Genomic DNA, 15,592 nt, shown 5'->3' with positions numbered 1-15,592 from the left:
TACATCTCACCCAGGGATCACGCAGGATATCTATCTATATCTATCAATTATATATATGTGTGTATATATATATATATATGTGTGTGTGTGTGTGTGTGTGTGTGTGTCGGCCTCCTGTGTGGAGTTTGCATGTTCTCCCCGGGCCTGCGTGGGTTTTCTCCGGGTACTCCGGTTTCCTCCCACGTTCCAAAAACATGCATGGCAGGCTGATTGGTCACGCTAAATTGTCCCTAGATGTGGGTGTGGGCGTGCATGGTTGTTCGTCTCTGTGTGCCCTGCGATTGGCTGGCAACCAATTCGGGGTGTCCCCCGCCTACTGCCCGAAGACAGCTGGGATAGGTTCCAGGTATATATGAATGAATGAATGAATGAATATATATATATTCATTCATTCATTCATTTTCCAAACCGCTTTTATCCTCACAAAGGTCGCGGGGGGTGCCGGAGCCTATCCCAGCCGTCTTCGGGCAGTAGGCGGGGGACACCCTGAACCGGCTGCCGTCCAATGGCAGGACAGGACAGTCATGATTGTCATTATTTTTCCACATGAGCTTATTATCAAAAAAAAACGATGTCCAAGTCTTGTAAATGGAGGAGTAAGAATGACGGATGGAGGGAGGGAAGGAAGGGAGTGTGGGAGAGAGAGCCTCTGTTCCGGCTTGTGCGTGTGTGCGAGCGCGCGGGTGCGTCGGACAAAGAGGCTGAGACTTTCTCCTCAGTTGTTCCTCCTCGCAGTGGAGCACCGCGACTCCTTTTTTCTCACGCTTTCACATTTTCTTTTTCATCTTGTGGTGAAAGGTAAGACACAACCCTACGCACCCCCCCCCCCATCCCCTCCCTCCCCAAAAATCATTTTGTGCGCGTGCATGTACTGTACATGTATCTTATTTTGCGCTTTCGTGCACGCCCCGAGCGTGCGCGGGCGGGGGTAAGGGGGGGCGGGGGGTGCTCTCGCGTGCATACGTGGCCAAAGTGATGTTAGTTGATGCTAGCTTGTTGTAGGGAAGGGGTTGGGAGGGGGGGGGGGGTGCTGGTTCGGATGTTGTTGTGAAGTGACATCACGGGCGCGCACGTGAATGACTCGTTCAAACTGCCTCGCCAAATACGAATGGATATTCATATGAATGGAGCATCCGCACAGAATAATTAACGGTACGGCAGCGTAATTTGCTGTCCGTTGCAACGTGATGCAATGAAAATTCCGCGGAAGGAAACAAGCATCCGAACGGTTTTGGAATATGCCTGCAATGGTAACTGCAAAAACAACAAAATAACGTGAACCAAGACACTACTCCTCCTATTCCATCGCGGTTTGCCTTCTGGTTTTCTGTTTCTACTTGATGATGACACAAAAACAATCATCCGTTTTGGGGAACTGTTTTATTCCACGTCCAATATTCACACTTGAAATACTGTACTGTGTAAAAAAAAAAAACGACTTTTGACTACATTTTTGAAAATTGTGTTTTTAAAATTAGATTAGCAAAGAAAAAAAACCGATCCGTAATCTAAAAATGCTTGGCCCCCAGTGATGTTGCTTCTTCAGGACAGACTTTCCGCTGTAGTTTGCGACGGTGCAGAACGATCCCAATCTTGTTTACGTCCGCATGGCAGCACAATCAACCCCATTCTTGACTCGCATCCAAATTGGAACCGCATAGTTTGGTTGTTATCTGCACCGGAGCGCAGATAACAACCAAATGGAGCTAACATCATCAGCGACTCTCCGGGTTGCTTTTCATTATTTGCTTACAAAAATAGCTAGCTTAGCTTACGTGGATGTCAACGAGCTCAGCTCGTTGGGTCTGCTTTTGACATTTATTAAAACGTGAACGTTTAGTTTGCGAAAGAGTCAAATGTCTGATGTTTTCTGAAAACGCAAACGCATGCGTTAGGTGTCTTTGATGTTTATGAAAAATATGGATTTGAGGTTGATTGAAGACTCCCAAATTTTTATTGATGAAGGCTAAAACTGGCAGCTAGGTTTGGGTAAGACGCTAATTTACAGCCGACGTTTGTCGTAAGACGTACGCTGAAGTTAAGAGACTCTAAATTGTCATAACTCACAGCTAATTTGGGGGTAAAGAGTCAATTGTCATCGATGTTTACAACAGCGCAAACGCAGACTCTACTTCGAGGGCGCTGTATTGACCCCAACATTGTCGTTGATATTTAAAAACAGGTACGCAAATTCTTCAAAGTTGACAAAAACGTGTTTGCGGAATTTGAACAAAAACAGAGACGATGGTTTGATCAGGACTAAGTTCCCTGTGATGTTGACAACAACAAAAAAATGAGAAAGCGTTGTTCACAGAAGACTAAATTATCTTTAGAAGTTTGCAACAAAAAAAAAAAACGCGTACCTTTGGTTCATTGAGGACACAATTGGCTTCGGTGCTTGCAAAACATACATTTTGTTCATTGAAAAGTTGTGCGTGCAGACACGTCGTCGATGTTGTGCAGCGATGTACGCTGGCTTCCTGTAGGTGTCCAGATACTTTTGAAAACATGTGCATTCACTTTAAATGGCGCACGGAGCACTTTTAGCATATGGTTTGTGTTACGTAACCCCACGGACGGGGGGAAAGGGGCGGGGGGCACACGGACCGACTTTATACCTATATGGCCTTCATGACTGACAACAACACACGACTGAAAGCTACCAAGAAACTAAATTCGAGCCAACTGACGATATATATATACACACACACACACACACACACAGAGGGAGCTGGTTGGGAGACACAAGGCGCAGGGCTAAGTGTACCCCCTGAGGGAACTGATTCTACACTATATGTCCCAAATTACATCACAAAAATAGCCCACAACAGAGTGGATGAAAGGGGGGGGGGGGGGGGAGACGTGGGCCTGGATGGTGAGTTCAGGGTTCACCCATCGGGGCCTGTCTGGTGGGCCTCCGGGAGAGCAGACGTGAGGTGTCGGGATGGTCACGAGGCAGGCTAGGAGGCCAAAGAACAGGAATTTTTTGAAACTGGTTTCTGGAGCTGCTGTGATGCTGGACCCTAACGAGTTCAGGGCGCGCCCGTCGAGACCTGGCCCCTGGGCGTCAGGGAGACCAGACTGGACGCGCCGAGCCGGTTGGGAAGGCAGCCCGAGAGTTTTCCGGGACTTGAGTCTGCTGTGATACGAGACCAGAACGGGATCCTTGAGTTGCCACGGCACGGGAATGGGAAGCGGCAGCTGCCGCACAGCAGGAAAAACGTCGTAGAGGTTGGGGAGCTCAAGAAGCAAGTGCAGTGTGTGTCGCAACTAGGCAAGGTAAACTACGAAAAACGGCTGGCGCAGGATGCGGTGAAGAATATGGACTTCGAGACAGGGTCGGAAGGCCCGGACTTTGAACAGAGAACTTGGAACGATGCCTGGAAATAGGTATGGTGCTTGGTAAAGGGGCCCAGGGATCAATCAAAAACCCCAAGCAAAACAAACTGAAAAACTAGCAGAGAAGTCCCAATGTCTGTGTCGGAAAGGCGGTTTACTAATTCTCCTTCGTCCGGATTACGTCACTTTTCGATCACGAAATCAATCTAAACTGGCCTGTCGGTGGAGAATTTCCAAAAAAACATCATTGAATGTCTCATGGAGTGTGGCTGCAACAAAGCAAAATGTCCAAAACACAGAGATGGGTAAGCACTTACTTAATCCGCCGGTGTCCTCTTCATCCCAGGTGTCGTCATCGTCCTCCGCCATGTTGTCCTGGTTCAGCTTGCCGTTCTTGGTCCTGTTCCTGCTGCCGCCAGCGCGCTGCCTTCCGTCACCGCCGCGGCCGCCCTCGCGCTACTGCCGCCGATGCTGCGACCACTTGGATTCTCAGGCTTTGGGCTCCGCCCCCTACTACCGCCCCGCCGAGGTCCGCACCGTGGTCAACATGACCATCCTCAAAGGTAATCCGATCGGCGTAGCGTATCCTAACTGCTCCGAGTTAAGACAAGTTGGATTGATGGGCTTCGCTGTTCACTGACCCAAAACCGGTGACTCCGGTGTCAGTAGATTCAGCGGTTCTACTCAAAATGTTTTTCGACTTTGCTACATTCCAAAAGAAAATCACAATTAGGCGACTTTTCCACGACTAATGGACGATAGGTTCCAAAGAGGAATCCGGGAAGTAATTCATTTATAAATGCTGAACCGTGAATGCGGGGACTCGACTTTATCCACTCCAACTGTGGTTTTCATGATAAATTCATTCATCAAAAGCCCAAAGATAACCAAATCGAACAAAAAAACGAATCCATATCTCCAGTTTCACACGCCCTAGAATATTAACCAAAAATACATTTGACATAGAATGACTCGATTTCTTACTGCGGAAAATATTAGGGAAGTCATATGAATAACGAAATGCCTTCTCGCTTTCTCATCATTGACGAGACCCACTTCCATGCCTACCTTTGTAAAAACGCACTTGACGGATATACACGTCGGTGGCAGTGAACAGTTGCATTCCAGCTGACAAATAAAAACGCCCGTCTCAGTGAACGAGTTCATTCAAAAGCAGCTTTGTGCTCCAAATCCCGCGAGTATTCACTCCAACTTGCGTCCAGAGCAGCCGGTTGGGAACGTTGGGAAGTCCAACTTTTGATTGCTGGAACCGCGGACTGAAGAAGAACATTCCCGGCGACCGCAGGCTAACTGGAGTGCACGGATTCAGAGCGGAGCTCAACGAAATGGAAGAAGGCTTAGCAAGGGGGGGGGGGGGGGGCTCAGAAAGGCATCAAGGCATGACGGCAACTGCTTTTATGAACATTCCGTCCAGGGTGAACATTTTCCATTTCCTGAGTGCAGAAACAGGAAGTGTGAATCCGAAACTGGCTTGCTTCTTCTAAGCCTCGTCTTATGGGGAGGCTCAGGGCCGAGGCTTTCGCTTTGCTTGAGGGGATGCTTGAGGCGTGGCATGGTGGGTGGGTGGGGGGGGGGGTGGTCACCTGCTCCGTACAGAGGCCTGCGTTCCAATCCCCGGCCCCCGCCTTCCCGTGCGGGCTTTGCATGTTCTCCCCATGCCCGCGTGGGTTTTTTTCTCTGGCCACTCCGCTTTCCTCCCACGTTCCCAAAACATGCGTGGCAGGTCAACGGAATTCTCGAAATTGTCCTGAGGTGTGATTGTGAGCTGCGCCGGGCAGAATGGAAGGATGGATTTTAGGTTGACCTTCCAACCTAAACCTAGTCCAATTGTTCGGATTGAGCTTTTTTTGGGGTGTCTTTTGTTGTGGCACGTTAATGTTTGTAATAACAATCATAAAAAACAGCCACGTTCAGGTCTAGTTCACTTTAGAAGAAAGAAAAGATGCACTGACTAAATATAAATACACAATGGTAAAAACAAGAAGGGAAATTGTGAAAATAATTTGGAAAGAAATATTATCAATAGAAAAATGGAATAAAAAAAGCCAAACCCCAAAAGATGGAATTAGGAGTAAACACAAATGAATAAATTGATAACAGAATTAATATGTTCAGCCATCCCTTAAAAGTATTTTAAAGTTGGAAATAAAAAAAGAATAGAACTGGAAATAATGTTTTTATTTTAAGAAATGAAATAATCTGACAAAAAGTGGTTAAAAAAATCAAAATCTAAGAGATGAAAAAGTAAAACAAAGTTTGACTAAACATTTAAAAATAACCCAAAAATATGAAAGAATAAAAATAGAGAAAAAGTTGGAAAATCAATTATAAAATGAATAGAAAAACAAAATGACACTTCAAACAAAAAAGAGCAAAACAAGAAAAATGACAAATTGGGACAAGAGGTGAGAGCACGATAACAAAAGGATCCGTTGACTCCACAGTGGAGTGGGCGACAAAATGGCACGTTTGCCCCTTCTTGTCTTGCCTTCAAACCGCATTGTAATCGCGCCCTTTGCTGCGCCTCGACGCAGGCGATAAAGGCGACAGAGGGGACAAAGGTACGCACGGCAAGCCCGGCGCCGAAGGCCTCACGGGCCCGCCGGGCCCGCCGGGCCCCCAGGGCATCAAGGGCCAAGCGGGCGCCCCGGGGGACCCTTGCAAGAACCCGCGCGCCGCCTTCTCGGTGGGCCGGCGCAAGTCCCTGCACAGCGTGGACTACTACCAGCCGCTGGTGTTCGACACGGTCTTCGTCAACCTGCACGAGCACTTCAACATGTTCAAGGGCAAGTTCTACTGTTACGTGGCCGGCGTCTACTTCTTCAACCTCAACGTGCACACGTGGAACTTCAAGGAGACGTACCTGCACCTCATGCACAACCAGGAGCAGCAGGTGATCCTGTACGCCCAGCCCAGCGAGCGCTCCATCATGCAGAGCCAGAGCGTCATGATGGACCTGCGGCCGGGCGACGAGGTCTGGGTGCGCCTCTACAAGCGCGAGCGCGACAACGCCGTCTACGGGGACGACGTGGACGTTTACATCACTTTCAACGGATACCTGCTGGCCCCTGCCGGACAATGAGGAGCCCTTGTCGCGCGGGACTGAACTTGATGGAAAAACGCCATCAAACTACCCAAGGTGGCACGTGCGGAGTAATATGTGCTTTGCACGGTAAATAAACCACTTTCTTGGAAAAAAAAATCTCTTGGAATTTTTTTTTTTAACTAAAAATGTAAAAAAAATAAAAATTCTTGGGGTGGGGGGGGGGGGGGGGGCGAAAAAGCACACCTGTGAAAAATACAAATTCTTTCCTGAAAAATAGTACTTAAAAAAAACACCACATTTGAAAAAGTGCTACTTCTCCCTGGAAATAAAGTCACCTTTCTTGAAAAAAAAAAAGTGCGACTTTGCTCCTTCAGAACCTGGACGATTTGTACAACCATGAATTCTGCTCTGAAACTGAAAATCCTGAGGGAAAATGTTCGGCTATCAGTTTGTGACCTCAAGCTGAAGCGCACTTGGCTTCTGCAGCAGGTCAACAGTCGGTCCAAAGCACACCAGTCACACGCCAGAATATGGCTTTAAGGCAAACAAAATGAAGCTTTTGTGTGGCCTACTCAAAGGCCGGGCTTCAATCACATTAAAATGCTGTCGCATGACCTGGAAAAAAAAAAAAAGCTTGTGTGTGTGTGTGTGTGTGTGTGTATACGTTTGTATGTTTGAGTGTTTTGTTTGTGTTTTTCCTCATGTGTATTTGTTTTTCCACTGCAGATTTGACCCCTGGTAAATTGTCAGTGGCTTACAGCTCAATAGCGCTTTCTGGTGGCACGTCTTTGAACTGCAAGGCCTTGTTGAAAAAAAATGCTACTCGCTCATCCCGTGCATTATTCTAACAAAGGTAGATTTTCTTTTTTCTGAAATAATGTTATGATATAGGCGCCCCCCCCCCTCCCCCCAAAAAATCCTCCCCGGACACCAGTTGAACCGATCAACATGAAAGTGGGACACCATGAAGAGGACGCATGAAAAAGTCTCAAGGACCCAATTCTCAACAGGAAGTCAAGCCTTGTGGCCTGAAGCTGCAGAAAGTTTCTGCGCCAAGTTTCCCTTGATTAAAAGCGATTAATTTGCATGATATCTAATGAAGTGGCCGCAAAGCGGATGAAGAGCGATGGCGAGTTCAAAGTTCAATATCCACTCCACACCCAAGCCACAATAAAAAAACAAAACAAACAAAAAAAAACCTGGGTGAAAGGAGGTTGGCTTGTGACTCAATTGCCGATAATGCAATACAATGCAATGCATCGTTATTTATAATCGCGCTTTCGCAACGTCACGCAGGATCGGGCGCGGGCGAACTTTTGTGCTCAAGGGCCACATTTGATTTGGAAAAGCGACGCGCGGGGCAATTTTATGGATTTGGTTGTTTTTTCAATGATTTGGTACTCCATGAAATAAAAAGAGCAACTTCTTTCATGTAGAATTGCAAGTTTTTTTTTAAATATTTCCGTCCGCCCAAATGAAACGTTAAAATCGTAATATCGCAACTTTTCTGATTGATGGTTGAAGGAAATGTTGTTTATCTAAAAATCCCCATTTTTCTTCTCAAACCCCTCAGAATTTGGATGATATTCTTATGATATAAATTGTTTCCTCAATACGCAGCTTTCTTTCCCCCGAAAGTTATTCTTGTGTATTTAAAAAAGAATTTCCCCCCAAATAATCAGGATTTTTATTCTGAAGAAAATCTGAATTGAGAACATATTGACAAATCAGAGGATGGTTGAATTTCCACAAGCCAAACAACGAGTATGCAACAGTCCGCTCTTTTCGCCACAATAAAAAGTTTGAAACAAGCACACTTGACCTCTCAGACGCCTGTTGGGGAAAACAAAAAAATGGAGTTAGAGGCTGTGATGTGGACAATTTCATGGTGAAAATGAATTCATTTGGCGGAAGGATATATTACTCTTTTTTAATTATTATTAATGTGGAAAAAGTGAAATGCTTGGCACACACGCGCACCCCCCCCCCCCAAAGCTAATTAAGGACAAACTCTCTGTGGCTGTTTCAATGATTGACCAAGGTGCCATTTGATTGGTTCAACTCTCACACTCTCACACTCTCACACACTTGACAAATATGCACACAACACACACACACACACACACAGGCATAGAGGCAAAGACAGAGGCTTGAGATAAAAGGTCGCCTGTGTGGCAGCTGCCCGCACAGCCGCCATCGGAAAACAACAAGCAAGATGGACTTTTTGTTTTCGGCCACGACGTGGACTCTCCTGGCGCTCGTCGTCGCGCTCGTCGTCATGTGAGTGACAAACACACGATTCAAGGGCGCGCTGAGTCACAGAACAATACAGTTGTAGTCATGATTTTCTTGCTCGCTTCATTTCGAAACGTGGCAGATTTTAATGGGCAAAGTATCTGGACGCTTGGCAGCAAAATATTAATTTAGCTATTTGTAAATGGGTTTTATTATATATATATATATAGTTATTGAATTAAAAATAACTAATTTACCAATATTTTTCCCTCATATCAGTATCAGTAAATCAATCAACAAATAATGGAATTAGATACTGCAACATAAATAGCATTTTCATCTTTCATTTTAAACCAAAAAAAGCAAACTCATGTTGATTGTATGATTTACAATGAATTTCATAATATTACTTAACCGATGTAATTATCTGCCCCCCCCCCACTCACCCCGAACAAAAAAAAGTGGCTAAATGTGCTTGGAAACTTGTTTGATTAGTTACAATGAGTTGACGTGGCTTCATGAGAGAAAGAAAAAAATACATTTTAATGAACGGCCTTGAGAGTGAAAAGTGGCCCGACTGAAGCCGCCGGTATTTTGGGGCGATCGTCAAATAACGCGGGCCCATTTCGATGACTCGTCATCCAGTCGATGATGACGAATCAACTTGTTGGCTGCTGTATGTGAATGTCAAATTCCCACTTTGGGAACGGCGGCAAAAGGACTTTGTTGTCGTGCTGATCTTCCATTTCTTCCCGTTTTCGTCTTTGGTGCGCCCATTGTCGTTTTTCTCTGTTGTCATTGTCATTTTCGGCGTTGTTTTGTCGTCTTCGGTTTTGGCTTTGTTGTCGTCGTCTTGGATGGTGTCGTGTTTTTTTAACCGTTGTCGTCTTTTAGCTACGGCTACTGGCCCTACGACACTTTCCGAAGACTGGGCATCCCGGGTCCCAGGCCAGTCCTGTTCTTCGGAAACATGCTGAGCTACAGGAAGGTGGGGAGCCTCCGTTGGCACCGCAGCTGACGCCAATCAAACCACAAGCACTTGGCTGTACTCGGGGGGGGGGGGGGGTTCCATCAGGCCGTGCCCTTCGTCGAGGTCAACTCTGGGCGCGATTACAACTGTTGAATGCGAATGGCAGCTTTTGTATTTGAAAAGTTAATTTTTGTAATGACTACGTACGAAAAATAAGCTTTCTCACCCCCCCCCCTCTCCCGAAGATTACTGTTTTCTTGAAAAAAAAAATAATTCATCACAAAAGATATGAGGACATTCTTTCGAGATGACAGATTTTGTATTTTTTTTTTTAAGAGAACAAGACTTTTTCATTTTTTCCCCATAACGTATGTTGAGAAGCTCCGACTTAGGTCTGTTTCTGCAGACGTCAAACCCGGAGCACAGGTGAGCCGCGACAGCCGCGATGTGTGCCCCAGGCCACTTTGATGCCCGTTTCAGTTGACAGCAGGGGGCGGTAGAAGGAGAAAATGTCCGCCCCCCTGAGCTGGATGAAGTCAGGTGGCTTCATCCGCCTTGTCCTTTTTCCAGGAGTGCCTTATTAACCCCCAAAATCGGGTCAGGACGACCTAAGCCTTTGCCTTGAGTTCACCTCGAAAGCAGTTTGCCAGCGCTTGTTTGTCTGCTTGCAGGGTTTCATCCACTTCGACATGGAATGCCACAAGAAATATGGCAAAATCTGGGGGTGGGTGACGACGCGTCACGACGATGCGAGAATTCCGACAAAAGCAAATTCCGACGCTTGTCTTCTTTTTCGCGTTTAGCATCTTTGACGGCCGTCAGCCGGTTTTGTGCATCATGGACCCTGCCGTCATCAAGACGGTGCTCATCAAGGAGTGCTACTCCCTCTTCACCAACCGCAGAGTAAGTGCGCGCGAGTGCGCAAACTCAAAGGCGCGCACCCGAACAAACGCAAATACACGACTTCTGAAGACATTTATTTTTGGGGGGGGGTGTACGTGTCTCGTCGTGGTGACCGACTGTGAATTTTGTCTGGTTCTGCAGAACTTCCGTTTGAACGGGCCACTGTACGACGCCGTCAGCATCGCCGAGGACGAAAACTGGAAGAGGATCCGAAGCATCCTCTCGCCCTCCTTCACCTCCGGACGACTCAAAGAGGCAACGCCCTGACTCAACTGCCTGTGTGTGTGCGTGTGTGTGTACTTTGTCATTTGGACACGTGTGTGCGCAGATGTTCGTCATCATGAAGCGTCACTCTGCCAACCTGGTGAGCAGCATGAAGAAGAAGGCGGACCTCGATCAAGCCCTCGACCTCAAGGAGTGAGTTTGCGTCCGAAGCGAACGTCCTTCGGCGGGTCGGGTCCAATGCGTCACGACGGCGTTCCGCTCGGCAGGTTCTTCGGCCCCTACAGCATGGACGTGGTGACCAGCACGGCCTTCAGTGTGGACCTGGACTCCATCAACAATCCCAGCGACCCGTTTGTCACCAACATCAAGAAGATGCTCAAGTTTGATTTTTTCAACCCGCTTTTCCTCATGATAGGTGACCCACCAAAAAAAAGAATAATAATAATAATGATAAAAATACAAGAAAAAGTCATAATGTTATGAATATACAGGTCAGAACTATACTACAAAAGTCGTCATTTGAGAATTTTTGCGTTCAAAGAACAAAAGTCATCATTTATATGAGACTCCTTTAAAATGTTAAGATCAATTTTATACATTCTCCAAAAATATTGTGATGCAGCAAAAAAGTCCTACGGGTAATTAAAGTGTCAGTTTTCCACACGTTTTCTTGAAGGTTTTTTTTCAGATTTTATTAAATTTGCCAAATTTGAAAAAGTTTTTCACCCTGAAGGAAAAATGAATCCAATCGATTTTAGAACCTTACAAAATGTTGAAACGTGAAATGGGTCGATTACTTGTTTACAGGTTTTCTTTGAGAATATTATGTTTATTAAACTAAACTAAATTTGGAGGTGGGGGTGAAATTCAATCCATTTTCAAAAGGGACAAAATGTTTCTGACGTGAATTGTTAGAGTTTGTTAGTTTCTATTCCATTTGTCAAACTCTAAACAAAATAATCAAACCGTTGCAGAATTGTTTGGGGGGTGTGGGGGAATGAAATGAGTCCAAAACAAAATCTTAAAAAGTGAAAGGGTCATTTTCTTATGCATGTCATCAATTTTGGAACCAAAAAAAAATCCTAAAACATATTGTCAGGTCTTCACTGATCCACGTTTGTTCCTTCTTTTTTTATTTTGTTTTAAATCCATTTCTAAATGTACCATTAGGATTTTTTTTCTTTCATTTTTGGTGGGTCCGCAGCCTTCTTCCCCTTCCTGGGTCCGTTCTTCGAGAAGATGGAATTCTCCTTCTTCCCCGCCGCGGCCTTCGACTTCTTCTTTGCAGCGTTGCAGAAGATCAAATCCAGCCGTGAGAGCAGTGGGCGAGGGGTATGGTCTTAAGCGCGGGCTTACGGTGTTGAGCCAGGGGTATGGTTGCGAGCGAATGACCCGCTTATTATTTGCCCTCAGACTCGCGTGGACTTCCTGCAGCTAATGATTGACTCGCAGAAGAACCACAACTCTCTCGAAGAAGACATGAAAAAAGGTGCATGTGAATTATTTCTGTGGTTCTGTTGATATCTCATGTGAAAGGTGGTCTCACACAACTAATTCGCCAGGCGTAATCGTATGCAGAAATGTGAACGTCACTTTTTTTTTTACGCTGTGGAGAGGCAAGTCATCTGCAGAGGCTAATTTATGTTACGTTTGTGTCGGACTGAAGAAAGTGGAAACATGTAAGACTTCGATAACGGTGGGCTAAGAATTGACCCCTGAGGGACACCACGTGATATCCTCGTGAGGGATGCATGCCAATGAAGGAGAAGGTCTTCCTGCCAGTCGCAACACGTGCAACCGTGAAATTATATTTTGACCGTTTGGATTATTTCTGGATGCCGTTTCGACAGGTCTGAGCGACCATGAGATCCTCTCTCAGGCCATGATTTTCATTTTCGCCGGCTACGAGACCAGCAGCAGCTCTCTCAGTTTCCTGGCGCACAACTTAGCCACCAACCCTCACGTCATGAAAAAGCTGCAGGACGAGGTGGACGCCACCTTCCCCAACAAGGTACAACAAGAACTAGTAGTAGTAACATACAATACGCTGTTATTTGACACTGGTTAAAAATCGATTTGTGGAAAAACAATGACTTGTGCTTTTTCAAAAGAATCTTTTAATTGGCTTATTTTCTTGTCTTTTAAAAGTAATTGTGTTCATTTGTCTAACATTGATGTCCCTCATCTACTTTATGAGGTGATAAATGTTGATATGTTGACCGCGCTCGCCTGATCTCAATGAATGCACCATTAATCAATCAAACTTTATTTATACAGCACTTTTCATACATGAAGGTGCAACTCAGAGTGTGTACAATGCATTAAAACATTTGAAATTTACTCCATTTAAAGTAATAAATAAACAATAGCTCGCTCTTATGCAGTTGGAATTGTACGAGAAAAAAATATATAGATAGATACAAATTCTGAATTTATATATACAGTATTCCTCAATTTATAGATACAGTGTATATATATATATATATATATATATATACAGTATATATATGTATGTATGTATGTATAAAAATTCTCTGGGTGCCTCAATATCCACTGAATATCCCCTCTGCTGTCCACTGAAATAAATGTCTTAACTGCATTTGAACTAAGATCACGTGGGCACACCTGGAAAACGGGTGAGCTGACTCCCCACGTATGCTAGTTTACCTGCGATGGTTCCAGCAAAACTGAGTTCAAGCCATCATATCATTTTTTTTAAGTGTGATTCCTCAAAAAAATACAGTAAAGGCGAAATTTGGGATTAAAAAAATCTGGATGTTTTTGGGGGGGGGGGGGGGGTCTTTTTGTTTTTTTTGGCAGGCTGCCGTGCAGTACTCGGAGCTGATGGAGATGGAGTACTTGGACATGGTGATCAACGAGTCGCTACGAGTGTACCCCATCGTCCAGCGTTTGGAGCGCGTGGCCAAGGCCAGCATTGAGATCAACGGCGTGGTCATCCCCAAGGACATGGCCGTCGTGGTGCCCACTTGGCCTCTGCACCGTGACCCCGACCTTTGGCCCCAACCCGAAAAGTTCCAACCGGAGAGGTAAAACCGAGTCGTCATTCAGTACAAGAAAAAATGATGGATGATTTTTTTTAGGATCATAATTTAACGAGGAGAAAGTTGTCTTTGTTGAAGAAAAAAAAGCGACCCTTACGAGAAGAATTTTTCTCAGAAAAAACTGTGCGTGAATAAAGACTTCTGTTGTTGACGGCACGATTTGGGATTACGAAATTGCATCATACAAGAATAGGAACTTTTTTGTTGTTGTTGGGATCTGACGAGAACACATTTTTATTTTTTGTCATGGATTTGGAATAGTGAATTTATTGTCTGCAAAATTAAGTCAAAATATTTACAAGAATTGTGTTGTCACTGTGATTTAAATTTATTTATTTATTTTAGGTTCAGTAAGGAAAACAAAGACTCGCTTGACCCATACGTGTACTTGCCATTTGGCGCTGGTCCTCGCAACTGCATCGGGATGCGCTTTGCAATGGTCAGCATGAAGCTGGCCATTGTGGAGATCCTGCAGCGCTACAACTTCTGCATGTGCGACGAGACCGAGGTGAGAATGCGGGACGTCGTCATGTTGGTCTGCGGATGCGTTCGAGCCGTCTGAGTCAAAACCGGACCACCGGCAACCGCCGACAGCCACTTTGTTGAAGGCTCATCGGACCTTTCCGTTTTCCCACCAGGTACCCATCGAAATGGATGTGCAGGGCCTGCTGATGCCCAAGCGACCCATCAAACTGAAGCTGGAGCCGCGCTCGTGAAGCTCGAGAGGCAGGAAATGGAAAATGCTCGCTTAGAGACGTACAGTGGAGGCTCCTCAATGTGGAAACATGTTGCCTTGCAACACAGGGTAATCTGTTTAATGGTGAGGCTGCCTTGGAAAATAAATGCATCGATCCCTAAAATATAGATTTTCTTTTCAGCTCTATTTTATGCGTTTCGCCCGGGTGAAGAGCCTCGAAAACAGCATCTTTAAAAATATTACCTCCATGAACCCACCAGCCCACAAGTGACAAATTCCAAAGTAACTTCAAAATGACAGAGTTCTTTTTCGGGTCAGCATATGGCTCCAAAAGACTTTATTGTACTTTGTGGGCTGTTCCATATGCCTCCCAGTGTTCTAGAGTTCGAGAGAAAACGTACAACTGTGAATACTTCATCAAATAGGAATTTTTAAAAGTAAAATTCGATGCCACGTCCCCATTGTATAGTATGTCGAAATCTTAAAATGTTTTTTCCATAATGTTGTCCCGCGTGTTGAAATGGTACAGCCCTAGTTTGGAGTCAATCGGGTTAACCATTTAAGAAAAGTGCAATAATAAGAAGAAGAAGAAGAAGAAGAATTTCCACAAAAACGTCAGTGACTTTGCAACGTTTTCTGCTTCCCCCTAAGTAAAGAAAAATAAAAAGGACAAAGGAGTGATCCTAAAATAGCCGCTTCAAACCAAATGCAGAGGACTTCCTGTTTTCCCAATCATGGCTTTTTGAGACTTTTGATATATACATTGGGAAATATTAGGGGTACATTTTGGAAAAAATACACAAATAATAGACAAACTATATCAGTCCAAATACAAAGCTTGTAAAAAACTAAAACGAGAGGAAAGAATGTACGTGGACCTAATCAAGAGCCCGTGCGAACAGCACCCTCGCGTGGACGTTTTGGGTCTCACTCCGGATCCCGATCGTGAAATCGGCATGCGTAATCCATTTCTCCGCGTTTTGTGACCATCTTGTTCTTTCCATGTTTATAAACAGACGAGCGATAACAAAAAGGAAGAGGGGAGTGGGGGGGGAAGCGAGAAGAGGGCGGAGCCAAGCAGCTTCTTTTGCACA

General features: G+C 45.2%; 2 protein-coding genes across 2 annotated transcripts; both read left to right on the top strand.

Annotated features, from left to right (window-relative positions):
• Positions 1-652: 652 nt before the first annotated feature.
• Positions 653-6,574, top strand: c1qtnf6b (C1q and TNF related 6b). The gene is made up of 3 exons (XM_086119634.1): positions 653-798; positions 3,686-3,902; positions 5,895-6,574. Exons 2-3 carry the CDS (start codon positions 3,707-3,709, stop codon positions 6,440-6,442), a joined length of 744 nt encoding a protein of 247 aa, XP_085975760.1. The 5' UTR covers positions 653-798; positions 3,686-3,706; the 3' UTR covers positions 6,443-6,574.
• Positions 6,575-8,515: 1,941 nt separating this feature from the next.
• On the top strand, positions 8,516-14,665 carry LOC147199713 (cytochrome P450 3A40-like). The gene is made up of 13 exons (XM_086119978.1): positions 8,516-8,686; positions 9,536-9,629; positions 10,283-10,335; positions 10,415-10,514; positions 10,656-10,769; positions 10,843-10,931; positions 11,006-11,154; positions 11,944-12,071; positions 12,153-12,228; positions 12,590-12,750; positions 13,560-13,786; positions 14,147-14,309; positions 14,440-14,665. The coding sequence occupies exons 1-13, from the start codon at positions 8,622-8,624 to the stop codon at positions 14,515-14,517; spliced, it is 1,497 nt and encodes a 498-aa protein (XP_085976104.1). The 5' UTR covers positions 8,516-8,621; the 3' UTR covers positions 14,518-14,665.
• The last annotated feature ends 927 nt before the right edge of the window (positions 14,666-15,592 follow it).

The sequence above is a fragment of the Hippocampus guttulatus genome, chromosome 9 (assembly GCF_054856545.1).
Source record: "Hippocampus guttulatus isolate MCC_2025c chromosome 9, RoL_Hgut_1.0, whole genome shotgun sequence".
Lineage (NCBI taxonomy): Eukaryota > Metazoa > Chordata > Actinopteri > Syngnathiformes > Syngnathidae > Hippocampus > Hippocampus guttulatus.
This window is presented reverse-complemented; position numbering and strand designations above follow the sequence as displayed.